The sequence below is a fragment of the Podarcis melisellensis genome (genome assembly GCF_964234715.1).
Source record: "Podarcis melisellensis genome assembly, chromosome: 4".
Taxonomy (NCBI): domain Eukaryota; kingdom Metazoa; phylum Chordata; class Lepidosauria; order Squamata; family Lacertidae; genus Podarcis; species Podarcis melisellensis.
The window spans coordinates 27,585,934-27,610,517 of NC_138531.1; the positions used below are offsets into that span (position 1 = coordinate 27,585,934).

At 41.3% G+C, this 24,584-nt stretch overlaps 2 protein-coding genes across 3 annotated transcripts; one reads left to right on the forward strand and one right to left on the reverse strand.

Annotated features, from left to right (window-relative positions):
• Positions 1-1,351: 1,351 nt before the first annotated feature.
• On the forward strand, positions 1,352-17,508 carry UPF3A (UPF3A regulator of nonsense mediated mRNA decay). 2 transcript variants are annotated; one of them, XM_081907439.1, is made up of 10 exons: positions 1,352-1,660; positions 2,623-2,729; positions 4,277-4,383; positions 5,482-5,580; positions 5,704-5,814; positions 8,509-8,564; positions 8,659-8,817; positions 10,510-10,667; positions 13,344-13,638; positions 15,481-17,508. In XM_081907439.1, the coding sequence occupies exons 1-10, from the start codon at positions 1,478-1,480 to the stop codon at positions 15,652-15,654; spliced, it is 1,449 nt and encodes a 482-aa protein (XP_081763565.1). In that variant the 5' UTR covers positions 1,352-1,477; the 3' UTR covers positions 15,655-17,508. The 2 variants fall into 2 exon arrangements, with proteins under 2 accessions (XP_081763565.1, XP_081763566.1); XM_081907440.1 differs by having other exon boundaries at positions 1,353-1,660; positions 13,344-13,582.
• A 775-nt stretch (positions 17,509-18,283) lies between these two features.
• On the reverse strand, positions 18,284-24,439 carry LOC309367850 (F-box only protein 36-like). The gene is made up of 4 exons (XM_081907491.1): positions 24,035-24,439; positions 23,548-23,656; positions 19,269-19,441; positions 18,284-18,993 (listed from the first exon to the last, which is right to left on the reverse strand). The coding sequence occupies exons 1-4, from the start codon at positions 24,128-24,130 to the stop codon at positions 18,829-18,831; spliced, it is 543 nt and encodes a 180-aa protein (XP_081763617.1). The 5' UTR covers positions 24,131-24,439; the 3' UTR covers positions 18,284-18,828.
• Between the last annotated feature and the right edge of the window lie 145 nt (positions 24,440-24,584).

The following is a 24,584-nucleotide window of genomic DNA, read 5'->3' on the forward strand; positions in this document are numbered from 1 at the left end:
CTGTTGTCTACACATGCACAATGGCTGACTCAAAGGTACACACTACAGCTTAACTGCTGCTTACACTTTCAAATCAGATGGGAGCACATCAAACAAAAGTATTTCTCAATAAACTACTACAAATGGATTGTGGTTAGTTAACATTATATGCGTGGCTTCAAACCCCAAAGGTGGAAACACACTGTGTACATATACAGCCCAGAACTACCACAAGAAGTTACAGCAAATCCCCAATCCACTTTGAAAACATTCTTACAGTATTCTACAATAATACTTAAATGGAGATGCTGGATAAACTAGAGTATTGAAGGCACACAATGTGTCGTGCTTACAACATTTGCAGCCTAATAATTATGAATTGATGTGGTGAAGCAACATAGGGGCAGTGTACTTGACAACAAGACTCATTTCTATGGCATGTTGTAGGGGATGTTTACCTGGTGGTGTGGATATGTCATGCTTATTTTGTGCTGCCCAGCTTCAGTTCCCTAATTCACAACTAAGGTCATTGCATATTAATGTACTTTGCTCAAAAACACTTTTTGCCAGCCACATTTCTAAAGTGAGCCTTTTGAACTGAAAGGGCTGCTTATCACATTATGCTTCTTTAACATAATCTCTTATCAGGGATGGGCAACCAGTTGAGGCAGCTGTCCAGATGTTGATGGATTACATACCGTACTCTCCTGATCCCTGAGCATTGTGGCCTTGTAGGCTGGAGCTGAGGGAAATCCGGAGCCCAGTGACATCTGTAGAGCCCCCACCCATTCCTCATTATGCAAAACAGCAAAATGAACGTGGTGGGGGGGAGAGAGCTGCTCTTGCACAAGAATTCTGAAAAGGCAGCAGTTAGGGTTTTTGCACTTCGATCTGTTCTGCTGCTATTGAATGTCTCAATATGTGATTTCCTGTTATTGTGATGTAAGCTACTTTCAGAACCAAATATTATTCGTATTAATTTGTATACTGTCCACATAGAGCTCGGGGCAGTTCACAGATTAAAAATGCAAGATAAAAAAAACACACACACAAAAGACATAATAAAAACAAGAACAACAAAAACCCCACCGCAAACAAATACTGTAATTTTAAAGGGTATAACCCAAAGGTCCTCGATTCTTCTAATCAAAACCCTGTGCTCCAAGCCCCGCCCCGCATGAAAGAGAGGCCGAATAGATGCACAGGTGGTAGTCGCATCTTTGAAATAGACTCGTGGGCGGGGCGGAAACGGAGAGAGATTCGGAAGGCGCTTATAGGCTGCCGACCCCTTCCTTTCACCTCTCGCGAGACTATCCTGAGGAACGAGGGGTCTGGCTCTCGCGAGGCTTCCCGGCAAGGGTTGGCGGTTGGCTGACTGGAGTTGGGGGGGGAGGGGGGAGGAGGATGAGGACGCTGAGAGAGGTCGGAGCGGCGCTGATGCGCGCTAGAGACGCCGTCGCTGACGGCCGGCTGAGGGCTTTGTGAGAGGCCTCCCCCCATGGAGGCTCCGCTTCAGCGGGAATCCCCCCGTCGGGTACCAGAGACCCCTCCGACGTCCCCGGGGCCGCCGCCCCCTCCTCCTCCGCCGCTGCCGCCGCCACCGCTGCCACCACCGCCATCCAGCCTGCCGCCGCTGCCGGGCAAACCGCAGCGGGAGGAGAAAAGAGCGGCTCTGAGTAAAGTGAGAAGCTGTTGGGAAGGGGGGAGGGGCGGGGCGGAACAGGTGGGCGGGGCTCCCTTCCAGCACCAGGGACAGCGCGCGAGGCAGGGCGGGGCAGTAGCTGCGGGGGGGGGGGTCTGTGTGCTCGCGCGCGCGCGCCCGCACCAAGGTGAGCAACGCTTAGAAAAGGGCCGGCGGACAGGTAAAAACGCATGCGCAGAGAGGAAGGCGTTTTGCGCTTTTTAGCCAAGGGGACTCAGGACCTTGGTTAATTATTATTATTTATTTATACCCCGCCCATCTGGCTGGGTTTGCCCAGCCAATCTGAGCAGCTTTCAACAAAATATTAAAAATACAATCAAACATCAGACATTAAAAACTTCCCTAAACAGGGCTGTCTTCAGATGTCTTCTAAAAGTCAGATAGTTGTTTATTTCCTCACTATCGAAAGGGGATTCCAAGTCAATGTTAAAAGAGTATGTAGTGCTGTGTAGTGAGCAGTTGGGGTTCAAATCCCCACTGGGCCATGGAATTTCGTCCTAACCTACCTCACAGGGTTGCTGTAGGGAGGAAGGGGAGCCAGTATGCCACCATGTAATGCATGCCAGGAATTGTGAGAGTTGACCAGAGGCAATTAATATTTCATCCAACAGAGCTTTACTGTTACTGAAGGCAAATGAGCATAACGGTCACAAATCCAATACATTCAGGATTGGCAGACCATTACGCTCATTTGTTTAAGGTTTTACTGTGCTAACTATACATTGCAGTTCTGCTCTGGAGCAATATTGAGTAGAATTCCATGACAGGAGTACATGTGTTGAGGCCAGGCCTGGGGACTAGAATCATTTTGTCTTCCAAGAAATTGGCTGCAATTCTGAGTAATACTAATGGAAGGTGTTTATTTACCCAGACATGGAAAAAAATAATGAGACAAATACTCCTGAATGATTGCCCTCAGTTTTACATGTGATGCTTTCTAGGTAGTTATACGGCGGCTACCTCCTAGCTTTACCAAGGAGCAGCTGGAGGAACAGCTACATCCACTTCCTGCTCACGATTATTTTGAATTTTGTACCTCTGATCCCAGGTGAGAACATAGTCAATTGTCTCTAGGGGGGGGAGCATTTTAAACATGCTTGCATCACGCTATTAATACCAACAGGATCCAGATTTGTCTATACTACACTTAAAAAAAAACAGAATTATGAAAAACATACATAATATTAAAGCATTTTAACAAGTTGAATGTGTGTGAAATGCAGCTGCCTTATTGTTGTTATCTACAATGATGTATGCCTGTGACATCATGGATTTCTTCCCACTAGTCTGGATGTGACACACTGACCTTTGAGAATATGATGAAAGATTCTCTAAAAATCTACTTTATATATTGTGGTTATTAGAGCCACACTCTAGCTACTTGTGTGTTTAAGGACATTTAGGGCTAGTTCACATGTTTCACCTCCCCTCAGGGCATACAAGTCCTTACAAAGCCTCTGAGAAAGCAGGGGTCGTCCTAGTGGTATTTTATTGAACAGGTGATAAGAGTTCTAAAGCTTGGATGGCTCTTCTTTTACCCTCCTCTCAGAGCTCATGTTCTGTGAGTTATCAGCTCTTCTCGTTCTTCAAATAGAACAAAATATTTAGGCTATGAGAAAGAGCAAAACTTAAAAACACTGCCAACATTTGCAAATTTCGTAAGGATATGAGGCTTTTAAGTTACATGATTGTAGAACTGCAGTGGCCTGGTCATGTAATCCCTGCTGAAAGTGGGATCTCAGTAGCTTTTGTTATGTCATTTTGGGATATATTGGAAGCCCAAATTAGAGGCACCAAAACAGTGCTGGTGCAAAATAGAAGTTCTGATCCAGACACATCATTTGGTCTTGTTTGATTTTGCTGTGGCGTCTATGGCTGCTATCCTACATCCTGCATTCATGGAAAGCAAGGTGCAGAGACAATTCATTAGAAATATCCTTCCCTACCATTCTTCTATGTCTGCTGCAGTGCTCTTCTAGGCACATTGCAATGAAACCATTCCATTATCTTTCATTTGAAGCCCTCTCATGTCAGATCTTCCAGCATTCATGGTTTCTCAGGCCCTTTGTACTCAGACTACTCAGCCAAAGGATGAGTGGATTCACTGTATCCTTGAAGGCAAGATGCAGGAGGACAGTGACTAAAAGATGGGCTGGTTGAATTACAGCATACTTGGACACTGAGTGGAAAGTTATACGTACTGAACTTAGGCTCCAGACATTCCACACCTTAGTCTGTGCATGTAACAAAGCATCTCATGGCTTTTAAGAGTTTTTAGCTAAGAAATTTCTACTTCATTATCATTTTTTATTGTAATCCATGGGGTCACGAAGAGTCGGACACGACTAAACGACTGAACAGCAACAATCACTATTTCATTGTTGTGAACTACCCTGAAATCTGCGGATGAACGGCAGTATAAAAATAACAATAACAATTTCATTTGATGTGGAGGAATATAAAGCATGCCTACTTTGAAATGCCAATCTAATGTGGATAAACATCAATATTAATAGAATTGATGTAATTTATACCTTTACCTTTCTTCCTTTTAGAAGATAAACATAACTAACAAAACATTCACTTTTGTTTCAGTCTTTATCCTCATCTCTACTCAAGAGCATATATTAATTTTAGAAATCCTGATGACATCCTTCTTTTTAGAGATCGCTTTGATGGCTATGTCTTCATAGACAGTAAAGGTAACCCATTCCTTATTATGGCCAGAAATCTAAGACCCACACAACTAGTTCTATATGCTCAAAGGGTAGATAGTTTGTTTTTCTTAAACAATAGCTAATCTTTCCATGTAATGAAGGAAAAGATAGGTCAATATTTCCAAAGTTCAAACTTGCCATAGGTGTACCATGTTTTAGAAATCATGTTTGTGTATGCTGTAGTCAAAGTTTCAGAGAATTCTTACTTGACCTCCAAAATGTTGCATGATGTTTGATTATGGTAAACTCAGAAGAACACAAAGTTTGATGGGGCCTCACTGGTTCTCATTCAAGGTTCTCTCAGTAGCAGGAATCTACTCAAAGCCATCCTTTTATGCACATTCATTTCCACTGATGGGGCCCTTGTATATATAACTGGAAATTACCTTGATAGGTCTGTGATTGAGAAAGACAAGGTTGTACTTTGAAATCAGTTGAAGTTTTCAGATAAAGTTAATGTCTGTGTAGTGAACTACTATTGATATATTTTATCTGTTTATTAAATGATGTATCCCTCACCCTTAAGTAGGAATGCTATCCTATGAATTACAAGAGACTGAATAAATCACTTTAAAATGAAGTATAACCATACCATACATTATCTAAATGTTTTGATCATTCAGTATTGGCATCTTTGTTGATATATTAGTTATTTTGAGCTATGTTATATTTTTTTTTTGCCAGGTTTAAAGAAATAAAAATGAAAAGGTTTATGTGCCAACTGTTTAAATTGTCTCCAGTCCACCTCTACATATAAGCATACTAGTGACCATGGATTGAGATTTACATTTGCACTAAGAGATGTATCTAGCTAGAGTAGTGAAATTTCAATAAGCATTGTGATGCAGATGTGACCAACCCAACACATATCTATCTGCATTGGCACTATCTGTGCTTGTATTTGCCTACGGTTTTTTTCTTCTGGATCAAGACAGTTTGTCATAAACTAAGTCAGTGAAAAATAAAATTTCCCATTTTAATTCAGGTTTTTATACTCAAGGACCTGGGAATAAGTTCCTCTCAGTCTCAAAATGTGCATATTATTTACTTTTAGTCACTCAACCAATGTGTGGTTCTTTCAAGGTTTAGAATATCCAGCTGTTGTTGAATTTGCACCATTCCAAAAGATTTCTAAAAAGAAACTGAAGAAGAAAGATGCAAAAGCTGGAAGCATAGAAGATGGTAAGCTCATTTTCATGGCGAAAACATTTTCCTGATTTACTGTGCTTAATGGATAATTTCTCATGTAATATATTTGACATGCAATGCTTAACTTTCTTTTCAATTGTTTTTTTTCTTTCATAGATCCAGAATACAGAAAATTTCTAGAAAGTTATTGTGCAGAAGAAGAAAAAATATGTGCTAACCCTGAGACTCTGCTGGGAGAGATTGAGGCAAAAACAAGAGAACTCATTGGTCTGTTAAGCTGATCTCCTCCATTAGTGAATGCTTCTGAATTATATGATCATATTTTATTAGTCCCACATTAGCACTCTTGAGGTTACATTCATTAAATTATGGTTATCTCTAGCACCATTTCAGAAGTTCTTAATAAAAAGAACATCCCCTGTTTATTTTCAAACATTAGATGAACAACAGATTTGCACTCTGCAGGCCTGTACTATGTCCATATAGCTATGAGGTTTGTGAGATATCATTAGTAGTATTCTATGATCATGAACTGTTGGTGGGCTAAGGGTATAAATGTAAAAGGTTTTAAACCTAAAACTCCTTAATTTCATAACTTATTGTGTGCAGTGCAAGTTTTGTGTGTTACACTGGCCTCTGATACTTATTTGAGATCATAAAAGGCACCAGTTGGCTATCAGAAATACACAAAACTTTTCCCCAACCTGTGCCACTTCTCCTATAATCAAGAGATTATTCTACAATAAAGAAGAGGTTGCTCTGTTGTTTCAGCCCTGTCTTCCATTATGTTAATTTTAAAATTGAAAGTTTCACTGAAAGGGAAGTTTTGCTGAAAGGGATTTACATTGGAGTTTGATCCCAATTAAAGTGAATGAGATAAAAACAAACTCTTTGCAAACTCAAGGTCTGGAATTGGAGGGGGGGCTCAAAATGCTACCAGCACGGTAAAATAATTCATTTAACAACACAGTAACTACTCCTTTATATAGATTCAGCAGTTAATAAGCATTCAGTATTGAATGCTGAGGATGATCTCTAGGATGAAACTCCTGGCTTGTTATTAGTAACTTTCCTAATTATTAAAAACGTTATACAGGCCATTACTGTGGGTATTTATAATATTCAATACATACTGTAATCTTATTTTACCAAAATTGTGGAAGAAATCCTAATTACTTTGATAATCAGATGGTTAATAAAATGGAGTATGGAAAATATCTAAATAATATGCAGTGCAATCTCAGTCCTAATAATGAACATATGAGAGGACAGATTTGTGGATAATGTGACTCATACCCCCATAAGACCCAGACAGCATGTTCAAGGATGATGAGAGTTGTATTCCAAAAATATATGGAGAGCCACAGTTCCCCCTCAACCCATTATCCCATCCTGTATTACATTAATAACACCTGTAAAAAGGGAACATAGGTCAGCTGAACTGACAGTTTTACCTATCATTAGGTTGCTGCCAAAGAACCATACCATTCAACAAACCAATGTAGGTGATCTGATAATGTGGAACTGCTTTCCATGCTGCTCCAATAATATATGAATTGGATGTTTATAGGATTTGAGGTGGAGTAGTAGTTTTGATATCCATTTACACAAACTTATATTTTGATCCAAAATGTATACATTTTAAGGACTTACCTATACAGATAATTAACTATGGGTCAATACAGCATTAAATAAGCTGTAGGTGTAAGCTGGTAGATAAGAGCACAAGGTATGCTCAACATATGTGGTTCAAATCTTTAGCCAGTTGTGGATTCACTGGCTGCCATTAGACCATTATTTCTCAGCTCCAGATCTATAATGTTTATTACAACAGACTGCCTTACAGGTTTGGTGTAGGGAACCTTCTGCCTGTGGGTCTGTTTATATAGATGATTTAGGCTCGCCAGACCTCCCCATTTAGTCCACGAGGTCATTTCAGCCAAAGCATAGGCACCATCCCAACAGCTGTCATATGCAATGTCAGATGTGGGGCAGATAATGATTGTGCTCAGGTAAAAGGAGGTTTGAAGTTGATTGTCGGGTGTTGCCAAGTCTCATGCAAAGCACTCTGCGAGACCTGTGTTCACACTGTATCATTATCATACCATCATTGTATCATCAAGTGGTTGACAGATGGACAGTCCTACCTACCTGTCAAACCTGACCCACTATGAGTAGGGAGAGAACAATCTGACCCACAGGTCAGAATCAGTTCTCCCTAATCCACCTGTCGTAAGGATTGTAGAGAAAATATATGAGAAGTGTTTTGAGCACTTTGGAAATTATTATTGATTTTACCTGCAACTGACCTGCTGTGTCTACAGTGAAAACGTGTAGACACCACCAGAAGTTAAATTTTACATGACACTTAATCAGAAAAAAAGTGTGCAGATTGATGTTCCAATGATTTTGCCACTAGTTTCTATCACTATTTGGTCAAGATTAAAATTATGGTTGTGTACACAGGTAAATCTTTCCCCCACTGTTTTCAGGAGTTTAACCATTAACTGGATGCTACTTTTGCACAAATCTGTAGGAAGAATTTTACACAAATGTGTATTTCATTAATGGCAAACTTTTCAAGGCTAATTTAAGACCACTGCATGCAATCAAAACACTAACCAGTCAGGTAGAAGATGGTATAACAGTATTGTGCAGCACAGTTTTTCCCTTCTTTAAATGGTTGCATCCATAATAATTGTTTATAGAGAAATAAAATATGATATAGACATCAAGTAATCTCAGATACTTGTCAAATTTTACTGATTTTCCAAACTATTATGATAAGAAACGAGTGGTTTTATGCAATAGAGTAACAGGGGCTTTCTATATGGCCCATTATGAAATCGTGTTCATTGTCATATAGTAATTACATTTTTAAAGCTTGGATGACAAAAAATCTCATTTATAATCAATCTTACGTATTAGAAACGAGATACTATATCACTTTTTGTGTTTTAGCTAGAAGAACAACACCACTTTTGGAATATATTAAAAATAGAAAATTAGAAAAACAGGTATGTTTGTGTTTTGGACTAAGCCCTATACTTTGTGCTTTAAGTTCTTTTTAATATTTCTACAAATCTACATGAAACATTTCCAATGTTTTAGAGAATCCGAGAAGAGAAAAGGGAAGAACGAAGAAGAAGAGAATCAGAAAAAAAACGCCTAAGGGAAGATGAGAAGCGGAAGCGCAGAGAGGAAGAAAGGCGTAAAAGAAAAGAAGCTGAAAAGCAAAAGAAAATGGCTGAAAAAGAAATAAGGATCAAGGTATTTTTTCCCTGCTATCTCCCATCTTTCAGATGTAGCAGAGTTGCAGTAGGTTAGCTTGATGTGTATCCTTACCCTAAATTCATGGATGTGGAAGAAGTCTCATTGATTTCAGTGCTTCCATGTCAATGACTTAGGACTATAGCATTAGGAACACAGAAAGTATATTCAAGTCACTGAGTTCAGCCAAGTATTTGGATTCCCTATTACAGAATTTTTATTTTTAGAGGTTTTTCTTTGTAGAGTGCCAAGCTTATCGGAGCATTTGTAGAATCTGACTTCTTAAATCTTGCATTAGGCTTATGTCTTTCATTGCAAAGTAGATGTGTAAATTTCCCATTCCTAACTCAAGAAAGTAGTTACCATTTTGAAGTTCTTTAACGGAACCGTTTTCATTGGCAGTTATCTGTGTCAATAAAATATGCTTTCAAATTCTGGAAATTCTGCAAATCATGAAAGTAAAAGCAGAGTTAAATTTTATGTTGCAAAACTAATAATCAGATCTTCTTTTTTAAAGCTATCCCCCCCCCCACTAATATACAGAACAGAGAAACATCACAACAGTGATTTGAATTCTAAGTTAACTTAACTTAAGGAAGGTTATAGAATGAAGTTTTCCACCTCTCTTTTTATCCCTACAGCTGCCTGGGTCCCCACCCCCAAACCTTTTGAGTGAGGGAGAGAGTGATGTGGGATGGTGGCATTACCCAAATTAGGCTTGGATCAAAAGATACATTAAGGAAGCTCACAAATGAAAAGTTTTCAATTCCCTCCTCCGCCTAGCAGCTCCCGGGTGCCATCATACATTGTTCAGAAGGGCCCCTGGGTCTCCAGAGAGGCTTTTCAGAGCTTATAGGGGAAATGTGGAACTCCTACTGTAAACTCCCTACTGTGAATTAATACATGTAGTAATAATTGTGGTTCCCTCTTGAGATTCTTTAGAAAAAGTCCAGGGGACAGAGACATCATCCCATCTCTGGCAGAATGAATTGTGCCCATTTAAAAGCAGACAGATATCTTTCCACATACTTACATATGTATACACACACAATATCATACATTTATGGTGTATTCATTGCATTCTAAACATTAACCGTATACTATTATAGTTAAACAATTCAGTACATTTGAAGAGTATGTTTGAACAGAGAATGCCAGAACATTAGAGGGAGTTAATGCTTTGTCAATCAGTTTCCATATTATCTATAATTTATTTATATATTTAGCTGAATTTGTATTAAGAGACGCTGCTAACTTTTACAGTTCAGTTATTAGGTCTAGATATGACATTTCTTTTTGAGGGTTTCTGTATATTTCAGACCCACAGCAGCAGAACTGCCTTGCATCAAGAATGTGGAAACTAGATTTTTTTCATCAGTGCTAAGCAGTTATAAAATGTAGTTTATTTCAACGGGCGATATCTTGGTCTGTGGTTAATTCTCTCACTGAAATTAGGCATACTTGTTTGATTGCTTAATTGTCGCTGGATCGTGATAACCTCTTTTTTAATTGGTTTTGAAAGCTGATGTCATATGGGTGGGGGTTTTGGGGGGAGGGGCTAAGGACACATCAAGCAAGTACGCTATAAGTGAATTTTCCTGCGCGTCAGTGTATTCTGTAAGATGTTAAAATTTGTAAAGATGTAGAAAACACGTTTATAATAATCATATATTTTACAAAAATATTTATTAGCTTCTTAAGAAACCTGAGAAAGGCGATGAGCAAGCCACAGAAAAGCACAGAGAAAAAGAAAAAGCTGACATAGACGAGAGTAAATGGGAGAAATCACCTGGGCACGGGAGTATAAAATCTAAGCCCCTGGAAGGTTCGCTGAAGGAACTTAAGGAAAAGTAAGTAGTGCTTTATTTTGAAGATGGAGTTGCATCCTCAAAGCAGTTTAAATTGGTACATCCCTTTGACTTAAAACCTCTGGGTTTTTACAAAAGTAACCACAGCTTGTAATCTGAATCCAATAAACTATATTAGTAGTCTTAATTATGGTCTGGGAAACAAACCAACCTTAATTCATGCTTTATGAAGTTTTTCTCTGTCATCCAACATGCTCATATCACATGGCCAGGAGCTGATATTATTCTGTAACCGCCCCCCCCCCCCGAGATCTTAGGATGAAGGGCATTATATCAATCAATCAAATAAATAAATACAGTGGTGCCCCGCAAGACGAATGCCTCGCAAGACGAAAAACCCGCAAGACGAAAGGGTTTTTCGGTTTTTGCGACGCTTCGCTAGACGATTTTCCCTATGGGCTTGCATCGCAAGACGAAAGCCCATAGGGAAATCTCGGGGACCTTTTTTTAAATGCTGGCGGTGGGGAGCAAAGCCTTTTCCCCCCCTCCGGACTTCAGAAGAGGTCCAGGAAGGCCGGCGGGGGCGAAAGGCTTTGCTCCCCACCGCCAGCATTTTAAAAGCGGTCCGGGATAGCAGGGAAGCGCTTCCCGCTATCCCGGACGGCTTTTGAAGGCAGGCAGGGGGGGCAAAGACTTTTGCCCCCCGGCCGCCTTGGGAAGAGGTCCTGGACCTCTTCCCAAGGCGGGCGGGGGGCAAAGGTCTTTGCCCCCCCTGCCTGCCTAACCGGGGGCTTTTAAATCGCCCCGGGACTGTCCGGGGCGATTTAAAAGCCCCCGGACGGCTTTTGAAGCCTCCCCCCACCGCCTGGCATCGGAACGATGTCCCGAAGCCGGGCGGCGGGGCGGGAAAGCCTCCCCCCGCCGCCCGGCATCGGAACGATGTCCCGAAGCTGGGCGGCGGGGCGGGAAAGCCTTCCCCCGAAGCCCGGCGGCGGGGCGGGAAAGCTTCCCCCCGCCGCCCGGCTTCGGGGCATCGTCCCGAAGCCCGGCGGCGGGGCGAGAAAGCCTCCCTCTGCCGCCCGGCTTTGGAACGATGTCCCGAAGCCCGGCGGCGGGGCGGGAAAGCCTCCCTCCGCCGCCCGGCTTCGGAACGATATCCCGAAGCCCGGCGGCGGGGCGAGAAACCTTCCCCCCGCCGCCCGGCTTCGGGGCATCGTCCCGAAGCCCGGCGGCGGGGCGAGAAAGCCTCCCCCCGCCGCCCGGCTTCGGAACGATGTCCCGAAGCCCGGCGGCGGGGCGGGAAAGCCTCCCCCCGACGCCCGGCTTTGGAACGATGTCCCAAAGCCCGGTGGCGGGGCGGGAAAGCTTCCCCCCGCCGCCCGGCATCGGAACGATGTCCCGAAGCCGGGCGGCGGGGCGGGAAAGCCTCCCCCCGCCGCCCAGCTTCGGGGCATCGTCCCGAAGCCCGGCGGCGGGGCGGGAAAGCCTTCCCCCGCCGCCCGGCTTCGGGGCATCGTCCCGAAGCCCGGCGGCGGGGCGAGAAACGGGAACGATGTCCCGAAGCCCGGCGGCGGGGCGGGAAAGCTTCCCCCCGCCGCCCGGCTTCGGGGCATCGTCCCGAAGCCCGGCGGCGGGGCGAGAAAGCCTCCCCCCGCCGCCCGGCTTCGGAACGATGTCCTGAAGCCCGGCGGCGGGGCGGGAAAGCTTCCCCCCGCCGCCCGGCTTCGGGGCATCGTCCCGAAGCCCGGCGGCGGGGCGAGAAACGGGAACGATGTCCCGAAGCCCGGCGGCGGGGCGGGAAAGCTTCCCCCCGCCGCCCGGCTTCGGGGCATCGTCCCGAAGCCCGGCGGCGGGGCGAGAAAGCCTCCCCCCGCCGCCCGGCTTCGGAACGATGTCCTGAAGCCCGGCGGCGGGGCGGGAAAGCTTCCCCCCGCCGCCCGGCTTCGGGGCATCGTCCCGAAGCCCGCGGCGGAGCGCGAAGCCTGGGCGCGCTGGCAACTCTCCACAAGGAGCGCTCCCGCTCCTTGCGGAGAGGTCCGCGAAGCCTGTCCTGGACCTCTTCTGAAGGCAGGCGGCGGGGCAAAAGTCTTTGTCCCCCCTGCCTGCCTTCCCAGGGGCTTTTAAATCGCCCCGGACAGCGGAGAAGTCCTCCGCTGTCCCGGGCGATTTTAAAATGCTGCCCGCCAGAAGAGGTCGGGGGAAGGCGGTTTCCATAGGAACGCATTAATTGATTTTCAATGCATTCCTATGGAAAACCGTGCATCGCAAGACGAAAAACTCGCAAGACGAAGAGACTTGCGGAACGAATTAATTTCGTCTTGCGAGGCACCACTGTAGCCAACATTTGACATCCAAAGCTAGACAAGGAGTAACCAACTCTTGACATTCTGGGACTCTTAGGATCTGTAAGTCTTTACCTTATACCAAATAAATTATTGAATTCCCCAAACCCTTCTTTTTTTACTTTAATAATTATAAAGAAGATATGTAGCACAATCCTGTGCATACTCAGAAGTAAATACTTACCTAGGAGTAAGCCTTACTGAAGGCAATGGGGCTTACTTCTGAGCAGACATAGTATTGCACTGTTGGCATAGCTGGCCCTTACTCCAACACCACTAAATAAACTGGTAGCTTTGTTTAGGCATCATATGCCTTGTTACCTGAGTTTTAAGCAGTTTGTTTTTATGTTTGGATTTTTCATTTTTTTAAACACAGGTCTCAAAATGATAGTGATAAAGAGCAAAGAGATTCAGAGAGAAGATTTCGTGAAAAAGAACCTGAGAGACAAAGGTATCGAGTGGATGATAGCCGAAAGCACAGAAGTCACTATGAATTTGACAAGTTTGTGAGAAGGAATGAAGATGAGGTGAAATGGGGAAAAGGATACAGCCAAGATCGAGGGAAGAAAGTGAACTACAACTACAGCTTCACTGTGGACACAGTAGACAAACTGGGTAAAGAGGACAAGTGTGATGACATGGCATCCAAAAAGGAGCGCATAAGAAATAAGGTTCTTTTATTCATTTAGGATAATCTTTCATTAGTAAAATTACTTCAAGGTCATACAAGATTTGCTTTTGACATCTCAGCATGAACTTTTTAAACATTTGATTTTCACTAAAATGAAAACCTCCATTTTTTTTAACTCGGCAAAAGCTGTTAAAGTGATAGGTATTGGAATCTGTCTTTGCTGCTAATGATGCCTCTGTTTGCATTTTTAAAATGCATGCTTTTATGAAGCACAGTTCTTAGAATCTGGATTGTTTTTTAAAAATGTTTATCTGTTTTAATAAACACATGTCAGAATGCTTATGCTCTCCCTGATAACCTATACTCATCTAATCACTCAAAAATATTGTGCCCTTATGTTTGGACCTACTATATTACTGCTAAGGGAATCAATAGCACAAATGATCTAAGTTGAAGTACTGTTGCTACCAGTTGAATAATAGGAGGTAGAAACCATGATCATTACTTAAGTTGAGTACATAGTTATCTTTAAAAAAAAAAGCAGAAATTAATACAGCAGTACCTCAGAAGTCTATTCGACTTCTAAAATGTTCGAGAACCCAGGCACAGCATCCGGTTGACTGCAGAAAGCTCCTGCAGCCAATCGGAAGCCACAGAACCATGAAGGAAGTTTGGGTTACAAAGAACGTTCACAAAATGGAACAATCACTTCTGGGTTTGTGACGTTCGGGAGCCAAAACGTCCAACTGGCAAGGTGTTCGACTTCTGAGGTATGACTGTATTATGAAGATTTTCAAAGTAAAGAAATTTAACAGTTTAGCTGTTGTTAATATTGATGTAGCCCTGCAAATCGGTAATTTACACATGGGTATCATTCTTGCACTTGACCCTGTGGATATGTGTAGCTGTAACATTGCAAAGAATGAGTTCCTGTGACCCAGCAACAACAGCATTCTTTGTGCATTAGATAACCCAGCTCTGCTGCTTGTCATTTGGAATCCCAGCTCCACTTACCTGGAACTGAGCCACATTTAATTCCTTAGGACTTACTTCTGAGTAGATGTGGTTGAGATTGTGCTGTTAACTACAATTTATCAGGGTTGTGCAGCATGATTCTAAACAGGTTTACTGAAAATCCCACCCACTCACTTCTGTAGGGCTTGCTCCCCAATAGGTTTGTTCAGAATTGCAGCTTTGGTCTTATGCTACTGTAAGGCCTCGTCATTCACTGGTTGGAGACAGAGGAATGGTGGGAAGAAGGCTAAGAGCCTGTGGGGTGGTGGTAGCACAACGAGTGGTCGAAGGGAAAAGAGGGGGAAGACTGGTAAGAGGAGGTGTTAAAGCTGAAGAGGTAATAGGGTTTAGTGAGCTGGGAGAGTTTGTATCAACAAGAAGTTATGGTTAAGTTACCCTTACTGGCTAGCTAGATTATTAAATCAAGCTCTACTTTGAAAGCTTAGCAATTAAGTTATTATGCTACCTTTATACCTTGGAAACTGTGGACTGTCTTCGTGTTTGAAACTGTTTGTGCCCATATTTGATTGCAGCCAAATTTATTCTAGTTGTTATAACGGATTAACATTTTGTGAAATTTTCTATCTTTGGTACTGTGTTCTTAAGCATCACTTTCCTCCCAAAACAGCAATCTGAATATGTCCAGTATTCTTTTAATTTGTTTAAGGTACTTGGCTCTCAGGGACTAAGAGTGATGTAATAAGCGTCAGATATTTATAACCTAGTTTTCCCATTCGTTGTTAAATCAGTTTGTCAAAAAAGTCCTCTTTTCTTTCGCAGAACAGTTAAGACATTTTGAGATCTCCTGTGTGGCTAATAAATGATTTTCTCCAAGCCTTAATCTCCTTTCTTCTTATTTTCTGCACAGGATCGGCCAGCCATGCAACTATACCAGCCAGGAGTTCGCATTCGAACACATACGGGGTCTACAAGTAGGTCCTATGACTGCACTGAAAAGTCTTCAGAAGAAGCTTATGATAGAAAGTATGAAGCAGACAATTCACCTGGAGGTGGCTCTGAGAAGAGCGAAGAGGCAGAATAAAACAACATGGACAGAAACTTCAGCATTTAAGATTTAGTGTCCTGCAAAATATTATATGTTCTCGGAATTGGCCCACCATTACCAAGAAAACTTTTTTTTTTAGTTTTCAACGTTACATAAATGTTACAAGAGAATATCATCACTGTGCACGTACTCTGTTTCTAGCTATATGCACGTGAAGGCATCTTTCATCCCCATGCATATAGAGACATATTTGATGGTATGTTATGATAGTAATAGCATGACTTTTAAAGGCTGTTCTTCAGGTGGATTTCATTGCCATTATCACTGACATGTTATGCAAATACGTGCCTCTATACGTAATGGAGTGATGGCTCACATAGGCGTAGGGCATACTGTGGCTTGAGAAATGGGAAGGGTATTTATGACACAATGTTATTGAATATTACAGTAGAATTCAGGATTTCGAAGCTTCTGATAGTACCAAGCATATTTTGAGGTTTGTGTTTTGCATAAAGCTTTTCTGAAATGTTCCACTCTAGGGGAATTCTTTAAAGCATCCATTTCCATCGGTTTTAACTGAGGCATTTTATGTTCTATAAATTGCATTAACAGGTCTCAGTATGACAAGACCATGAGAATAAGACATTATACAGAGTGTAACTGTATTTAGATCAGTCGGGAGAATAACACACAAGTACATTAGCCTGGTCCTGTAAGGAGTTAAGTCCCAGTTTAGTAAGTGCATTGCTGCATAAAGAACTATAAACAACAAATTACCCTTGTAATTAAGATAATATTTAAATGATTATTACAGGACAGTACTCAACCGCAGGATCATGGGTGGTTAAAACGCACAATTTGCACATTTGTGTCCAGTGTCTGCAGGCCTCAGTACCTCAATCCATTTACATTGGTTTTCAAGGGTAAACGGGGCAGAAAGGGGCAGCATGATCCATCTATTATATTTGGGGTTGTGCCAAATTCCAGTGAAGGAGAGTGGGAAGATTAAGGCCTAGAAGTGCAGGTGGGATGGGAGTGCTAAAGCTTTCCTCCTTCTTGCCAAAAGCTGCTTCTCCCAGCAAGCAGCTAATGGGTTGCAGCTCTGGGTCAGTTGCACCTGCCTTCAAGTGCTTTTCTTCCACAAGGAGTTACTTTCAGACTCAAAACTCCATCTGAAGAAAACCAGCTTTGGGCAAGCACTTTCAAGGGAGAAGGGGGGGAGTGGGTCATCACTTTCTGCCCATCCTGCTTTATAGGAATCCAGAAGCAACCCATGGGTCTGGTGCTGTAGTGTCCAATTTGCTCTTTCATTTGCTAGAACATCAGGTAAGTGTCCGTGTTCTTTTGTTTCCGAGTTGCTTTTGCCTTGTAAAAGGTTTTGTATGTTTAGACCAGAGAAAAGCCTGAATATTTAATGCTGTGTCTGTCATGAAATAGCATATTTAAAGGTTTCACCACTTTTTAATATGTGATATAAGTGACATTGTTTTGTATGTTAATATTTCCTATAGTATGTTTTTACATAAGTCACCAGTGGGAACACTTATGTTGATAGGTAAAAGCTATGGAAATAGAATGTGTTTGAGGGAATAAACTGCTACGACTGTTCCCTCTGTTTATTGTGCTCGTTAAGAATCCATTTTTTGTGTATATATTCTTGTTCTTAGTAAGCAACTGCACAGGCCTTGATATCAGAGCATCACTCTGACAATACTGATATGCTTTTTGTTTACCTGAAACACAGATCTTCTTTTGACTACTTTTTTACATCATGTTCTCAACCTTTTTTTTACTGTCATCCTATCAGCATTTGATTGTTCTAATGTAAATAAAGGGGATCATCTGGACCTTCAACCACTAGAATATTAAACTGAAATCTGATGATCTGAATAGTGCTTTGCCTGGTGTGTTTTACTACTATACCAAAACGATTAAAAAATAGGATTCATGGATTAAAAATACCAAACCAGCTTCAAAAGTACTGTGCTAATCTGACTCTCCATTCAATTTCAACTATTCTTTTGTTTCCCAGATGATAAACCAGAAAAACTAGACCAAATGTTAATAACAACAATAACAAAATTGATGTATTACTGCTTTTTACCCTAAGGCCTCAGGGCAGGTCACAATTTAAAATACATTTAAAAGAATTTAAAACAAATTACTCTCACAATATGGTGGGGCCTAAAAATGTACGGGACGCAGGTGGCGCTGTGGGTAAAACCTCAGCGCCTAGGACCTGCCGACCGCATGGTCGGCAGTTCGAATCACCGTGGCGGGGTGCGCTCCCGTCATTCGGTCCCAGCACCTGCCAACCTAGCAGTTCGAAAGCACCTCCGGGTGCAAGTAGATAAATAGGGACCGCTTACCAGCGGGAAGGTAAACGGCGTTCCGTGTGCTGCGCTGGCTCGCCAGATGCAGCTTGTCTCGCTGGCCACGTGACCCGGAAGTGTCTGTGGACAGCGCTGGCTCCCGGCCTATGGAGTGAGATGAGTGCACAACCCTAGAGTCTGGCAAGACTGGCCTGAACGGGCAGGGTACCTTTACCTTTAAAAATGTACATCTCAAGTGTCTAAGGCCAAGGTAAAGAGTTGTGTCTTCAGCATATGATTAAAACTGTATTGTGCACTTTCTCCCGGAAAAGGCAGAAACATAGGGAACCTACTGGATCTCACATTACTTTTATTATTTATACACATGATTCTCTCTCGCTTGTTTCTCTGAATTTGAGAAAAATTGTGCAATTATTTGCAACATCTTAACATGTTTTTGAGAAGTAAACAACACACAACTTTGAAAAGCAATTTCCCTACATTTACTGCTAGTGAACTGAGCTCTTGCCGCTTCTAGAACACACAGATGCATAGGCATCTGAAAAGGGAAACGCCATGCGCTTCTGCATCATGAAGAGTATTTCTGTGATCCAAAGCTCACTGGTGCTGTGAAGCGTTTATTGTCCAAAAATGCCTATGCATTACTATGTTGTGTGTTCTTCGTTATGAATATGATTTTACAATGTCACTTTGTAGCTTCGGCTTTGTCTTCTGTATATTGTTACATGTATCACTGGCTGCAGGCTTTTTCATTCCTGTGTACCAGCTTGGTGAACTTTTGAAATTGCAAGTCTTGCCTCTGAAGACAGTTTTGGTACCTAGATTATTTTAGCTGAAGTGGAATGCAGGAGTCTTGCAAGATAATCCGCAATCAATTTCAGAAGAATGTGGTCTGCCTTCTTTGCACCCGTGGCAAAAAGCCTGGTCTTTGTCTGAAATTAGTTGGCTTCTTGTAAGCTGAAACCTTGACAGTTTGTATATCAAGAGTGTCTTTATCTTGCACTCTTTTTCTTCGTTCCCAAAATTCTTCAGTATTGCATAGCTAAAAGATAAATTTTTGCAATATATGATACATAATACGTTTGAGTAGGCCAGATTCTCATTTTCTTTACAATGTATTTGCTTTTCAGACTACAACATAACTTGCAAATCTTTTGGTCTACTCTTAAGCTCATATTATTTTGGTTCTTCTACATGGTAACTGCCACTGGAACTGATCGTACTTGCTACTTCTGTAAAGCTCCATTTAAACCAAGTCTATATATTACTAAAATTATTTAGATTGCATCAAGATTACATATTTGTCAGAATTTTTACCTGCTGAAACCTTTTACATGTTTGTGACAATTGCCTTATATCCTCTGTATTAAGAAATGACAGGATGTGTATGATCAAATGGTCAGGAATTCGATGGAGGAAGTCATAGCGTCCTTGACATAAGCTGAGAATGTAGTCTAGCGTTTTCTTCCCAAAGACACCTTGCATTTGTTCTGAGTAAAAGAAAAAATATACAAGCAAACAGATTTTAAACAGGAATACTGCCAAAGTGAAAGGCACCGTGCTAAGCTAAACGGGAAAGGGCACATACACAAAAAAAAAAGGAAGAAAGAGAAACTTCATTCTGTTGCTGTTTCCTAACTTACCTGGAAGTAAGGCTCATTGAACTCAGCATGGTTTACTTCTGAGTATATATAGGACTGCATGGTTGTTCTATTAATAAATATAATTAATATGATACCCAATGACTGTGAAGACTGAAACTTAGGCTACTTCCAGATAACCTGTTTATTGAGCATTCATTCTGATTTGTTTATAGGAAAGTTAAATATCAAGCAATTGTTAACTCACACTTTCCAATGCATTTCCCTGTCACTTTCCTCCTTGTAAAAAGTCAATTTTTGTGGGGAAGTGGGTTTCTTGCACAAGAGCGCCAAATCAGCTTTAATTCTGCAACCTGAATTTGTCACTATGTGATTGAATCAAGCCTGAATACAGCAATAGTCTGGAAGCACCCATAAGCCAGATAAGGATAAGTCCTGTGCGTTGGTGGAAAGCCTAATACAAGAAGGGCAATTCAGTCTATCATACTAAGAATAGGCAATTTAGTACTGTACGGAGTAAAGGGCAAGCTGCCATGATAATCATTAAGTAGAATACTAATTCTGAATTGCCCAGGCATGTCATACTGAAAGGCATATTATTTGCACTCACCAACTATGTTTAAAGCAATTCTTGTTCTTAAGCGCAATGCACACACTGCAGCCCTTTGAACTCTGGAAGCCTTTTAGGTTCCAAATATAAATAAAAATTGACTTGAAGTATAATTATATAAATCAGAAAGGCACGAAGGCTTGCTGTGTGTGCTTAAGGTATTAGGAATGATAAATGGATTTCTCCATAGCTACCACACCATGTGGTCTAACACTATTCGTTAAGTACATAACCAGAACAAACAGCTAAGTCTATAGAAGGAATGAATGTCTTAAAAAGCAACAGGGGACAAAACAAAATTAAATTTAACCCTATGGAGTAAATGTACTAACTGCTTGGCAGTTGACACTGCATTCCATTAATGTGAAGTATTTCCATGGAAAAAATGAGATCTGTACCATACATTTAAAGTACATCCAACTGATGCCTCATACACAACTAAGGCCACTTCCAGATAACCTGTTTTAAAGTCTTCATCCTGATTGGTTTGTGGGGAGACTAGATGGCACTGGGTGAAGAAAGAGTTGTCTCATGCTTTCCTTTCCACAAAAAAACTCAATCCTCTGTCAAAGCAGGTATGTTACGCAAAAGTTCCAAATCAACTTTAATTTGCTAGTATATGATTGAATCCCTCCTGAAAATAGTGACATTCTGGAAGCACTCTAAGAGTTAAGATCTGATTCTACAAATGTCATGGAAGAGCCATGTGCAATGGGCATTTGGTAAAGGGAGAAGTAGTGACAATATCAAGAAAGAAAAAAGGTTTAGTGTTTACTTGCCAAAACAAACCAACAAAAACCCTATTGGGATCAAATGGTGACCACCCCAAGATGGTTTGCTTATGCTGGTTAAGTGCCATTAACACACGTGTGTACTCAAAAATCAATGTTATATCCAGTGCTTTTTTTCCGGGGGGACGCAGAAGTATGCATACCTCTAAATATTTTGTGAATCTCAGTTTGGCCTCATTGAGGGGCAGTATTTTGATATGAGTAGGAAAATGAGAGTACCCCCAAACATTTTTAAAGAAAAAAAGCACTGGTTACATCTGTTTCTTGGGTAGCTTACAAGTTGGCTCTTTTCAGCCCCAGGTGATGGTATCAAGGCTAGTGCCACTCACAGGACTTTTCCTGGACTGACTTTTCACACACTGCTGCAAGAGTTGCTTTTTGAGTGCTTGCAGCGACTTGGATGGAGTTATGCATGCAGCATCAGCCTGTCGTGCAATTGGCAGAGGACATGACACCTGCCCTGACATTATGTCACTGGTGGTTGTAAGAACTGATGTAGAGATTTGACTTTTAAAGCTCTTTTTATCTTAAGACATATTTCTCCCACTGAATAAAAATTAAAGTTGATTTACATATTGGGGATTGCAATGGAGCTAACAATCCATTAAGGCACACCTCCCATTTTCATTTTCCTTCAGAAATTCCCTGCTCACTAAATTTATCTTTCCCAATATCAACCAACCCAAGAAGCGAGGAGAGATTATCAGTTGCAGCAAGACTAGTTTACGCCTAAGCATTACCTGACAGCAGGGATATGGCTCGATATGGCTACTGATGGAATTTTTTGGCAGATTGAGGGTTACATTTTAAAAATCCGCTAGAAGTGTTCTGTTTTTCTCTGACTAAATGTTCTGTTCTACTGTATAGCATGACCTTGGTTGATAACATTATTCAGCATATTGCAATACTATGCTATTTGCCAGGAAACAGGAAGATAAGGAAGTAAGCCAATGCGCTGTAGGTCTTGATGTCATTCTCCTTAGGACTTTGTCAGTGAAACTCTTTTGTCAATAATGCAACTGCTGAGCAGGGATAACTCCATTTAGCATGGGGTATAATTTCTAACTAAATAGAAACAATTAAACTGATTTAGTAGGTGACAAGGAATTAGCAGGGTTTTTATATATATAAAAAATTCCTCTATATCAGGGGTAGCCAACATGGTACCCTCCATATGCTCCTGGACTACAACTCCCATCATCTGAGACCTCTGGCTATGTTGGCTTCAGCTGATGAGAATCTGAATCCAATGACACCTAAAAGGCTACATATTCCCTGCCCTACAGAATGGAATATTAGATGATAATTTCTATAGACCTGGTCCATCAACAGCGCACACTTGGAGAAAAAAAGAACCCTTTTTAGTATTCATGTAAGTTTGACATTTAGTACTAGCTTCCTTTTTCACTTGTTTAAAATTATTTTGATGCTGCAACTTAGTATGTTTAACCACTGTGTATTTGTCTCCCCCTGCATTTTAATAAGTAATTTTACTTTGAGAGCCCAATGCAGTCATTCTCAATTGTTTACCATCCAGTTTATTTACATTAGCCATCCAATATTGATCTGAAATTCAGACTTGACTTCTTAAACCATAATTTGTAGTTTCAATTCTCTATCTCCAGAAGGAATGTAAATGCAGTTAAACAAACAAAACCATTGAAAATCCCAAACATAAATACAAAAATAAAAACAATGAAATGGACTACTTGGGAATTATCTGAGGTTTTCAGTTACACTCCTGTGATCTCACTTTATGTTTCAAACTGCCAACCTAGCAATTGGAAAGCATACCAGTGCGAGTAGATAAATTGGTACCACTGCAGTAGGAAGGTAAACGGCATTTCCATGCACTCTGACTTCTGTCACGGTGTCCTGTTGCACCAGAAGTGGTTTAGTCATGAGAGCCGCATATCCCAGAAAGCTGTCTGTGGACAAAAACCGACTCCCTCGGTCTGAAGCAAGATGAGCGCCGCCCCCTATAGTCAAGTTTAACTGTATTTAACCATCCAGGCGTCCTTTATGTTTCTAGTGCACTTGGAGCATTTAGGTAACTCTGACTATTCACAAACAACCAAGGCTGCAATCCTAACTGTGTCTACCCAGAAATAAGTCCTATTGAATTCAATGGGTCTTACTCCCAGTAAGTGGATGGAATTCAGTGTTTCACTTTTACGAATGTTCCACCTGCACGGCCAAAGTTTATTAATAAGAAAAGTCAAAAGAAATTTAAGACCTGAAATCCAATCCTGAGCAAGTTTACTCAGATGTAATACCAAACTGAGTTTCATGGCACGTCATCCCATGGAAGTATGCCTAGGATTGCAGCCCAAATATTAATCCCAAGGTTGTGTGATCCTATGCACCCTTTATTGAGAGTAAATCCTCTTCAACAATGCAATGTACTTCCAAGTAAACATACATAGGATCAGTCTGTTGTAAGACAGTCCCATTGAATTCACCAGGGTTTATTTCAGAGTCAACGTGCACATGATTAGGTTGTAAAAGCACGAATATGACCACTAGACACAACCTTTTTTTCAGAGGGGAGGGTAATCAAAATTCTATTATTTCTTTGCCCACTCAATACTTGCTGTGTAATGGTTCATCCAAGAGAAAATCTTTATGGGGTTTCTTCACTTCTCTTGGGCAAATCCTTTCTCGATCTGGTCGAAATGTAATCCTCCAGGACTGCCAGATAACCTAAAGCATTCAGGTTTAAAATAATGAGTCAGTTTGGGCATTATTATGTCCTATTTTATTTTGTCAAAAGCCTAGTCAGTCCAGATATAAAGCAGAAAATGCAGGACTTTGTAATGACCTAGATCTGTGCAGAAATTAATTAATTGCATTTCTTACAAAAATAAAAGCAAACAATGATAGGATTACCACCATTTTTTTGCTTTTCCCTAGCAGATCTGCCTGAACAACCATGCTTGGGGTTGTCCACCTTTTTCTTCCTGGCAGAGACCCTGTGCTTTTATCAGCTATCCAGCAAATGCAGATTTCTCACCTCTCTTGGGCTTTATTCAGTAAAACACATTCCAATCAGGGAGAACAATAAATCAATCTATTTTTTACCTCATTTTTTGTGATGGTCAAGTGATGGAAGTCTTTACTGGGAGGAGGTGCCTGAGTGTGAGCTTCATAGAGTTTCTCTTGCAGCAGGGAAGTCATTTTGACACTGTCTACTTGCTTTCAGCTTGCAATAGAGATCACAGACTCCCAAGGTTGTTTCTATGGACTCTATACGAGAAGGACTTGACTTCAGCCCACTCCACGTGCTCTATAAATACATGGCTAGTGTTTGCATTCCTGAACTCAGGTTCTTTACCCAAGGAGGACTCAATATTTATATCACCAGGAGGATAATATTAAAAACAAACAAAAAACACAGCCTAATTCTATGCATGCATTGTTTTTTTTTCCAAGTCCCACTGGTTTCATAAGCATGTTTTGCACTCCCTACTTTCCAGGAGTAGTATAACAGATGCCAGGAAGAAGACAGCACTTTTCAATTTTTCTTTTTAAAAACAAAAACAAAAATATCTTTTTTTATAGGCTTTAAAACTGAGCATACAAAATCAAACAAGCAATCATTAACTAATTCACACAATGAATTTTGTTAAAG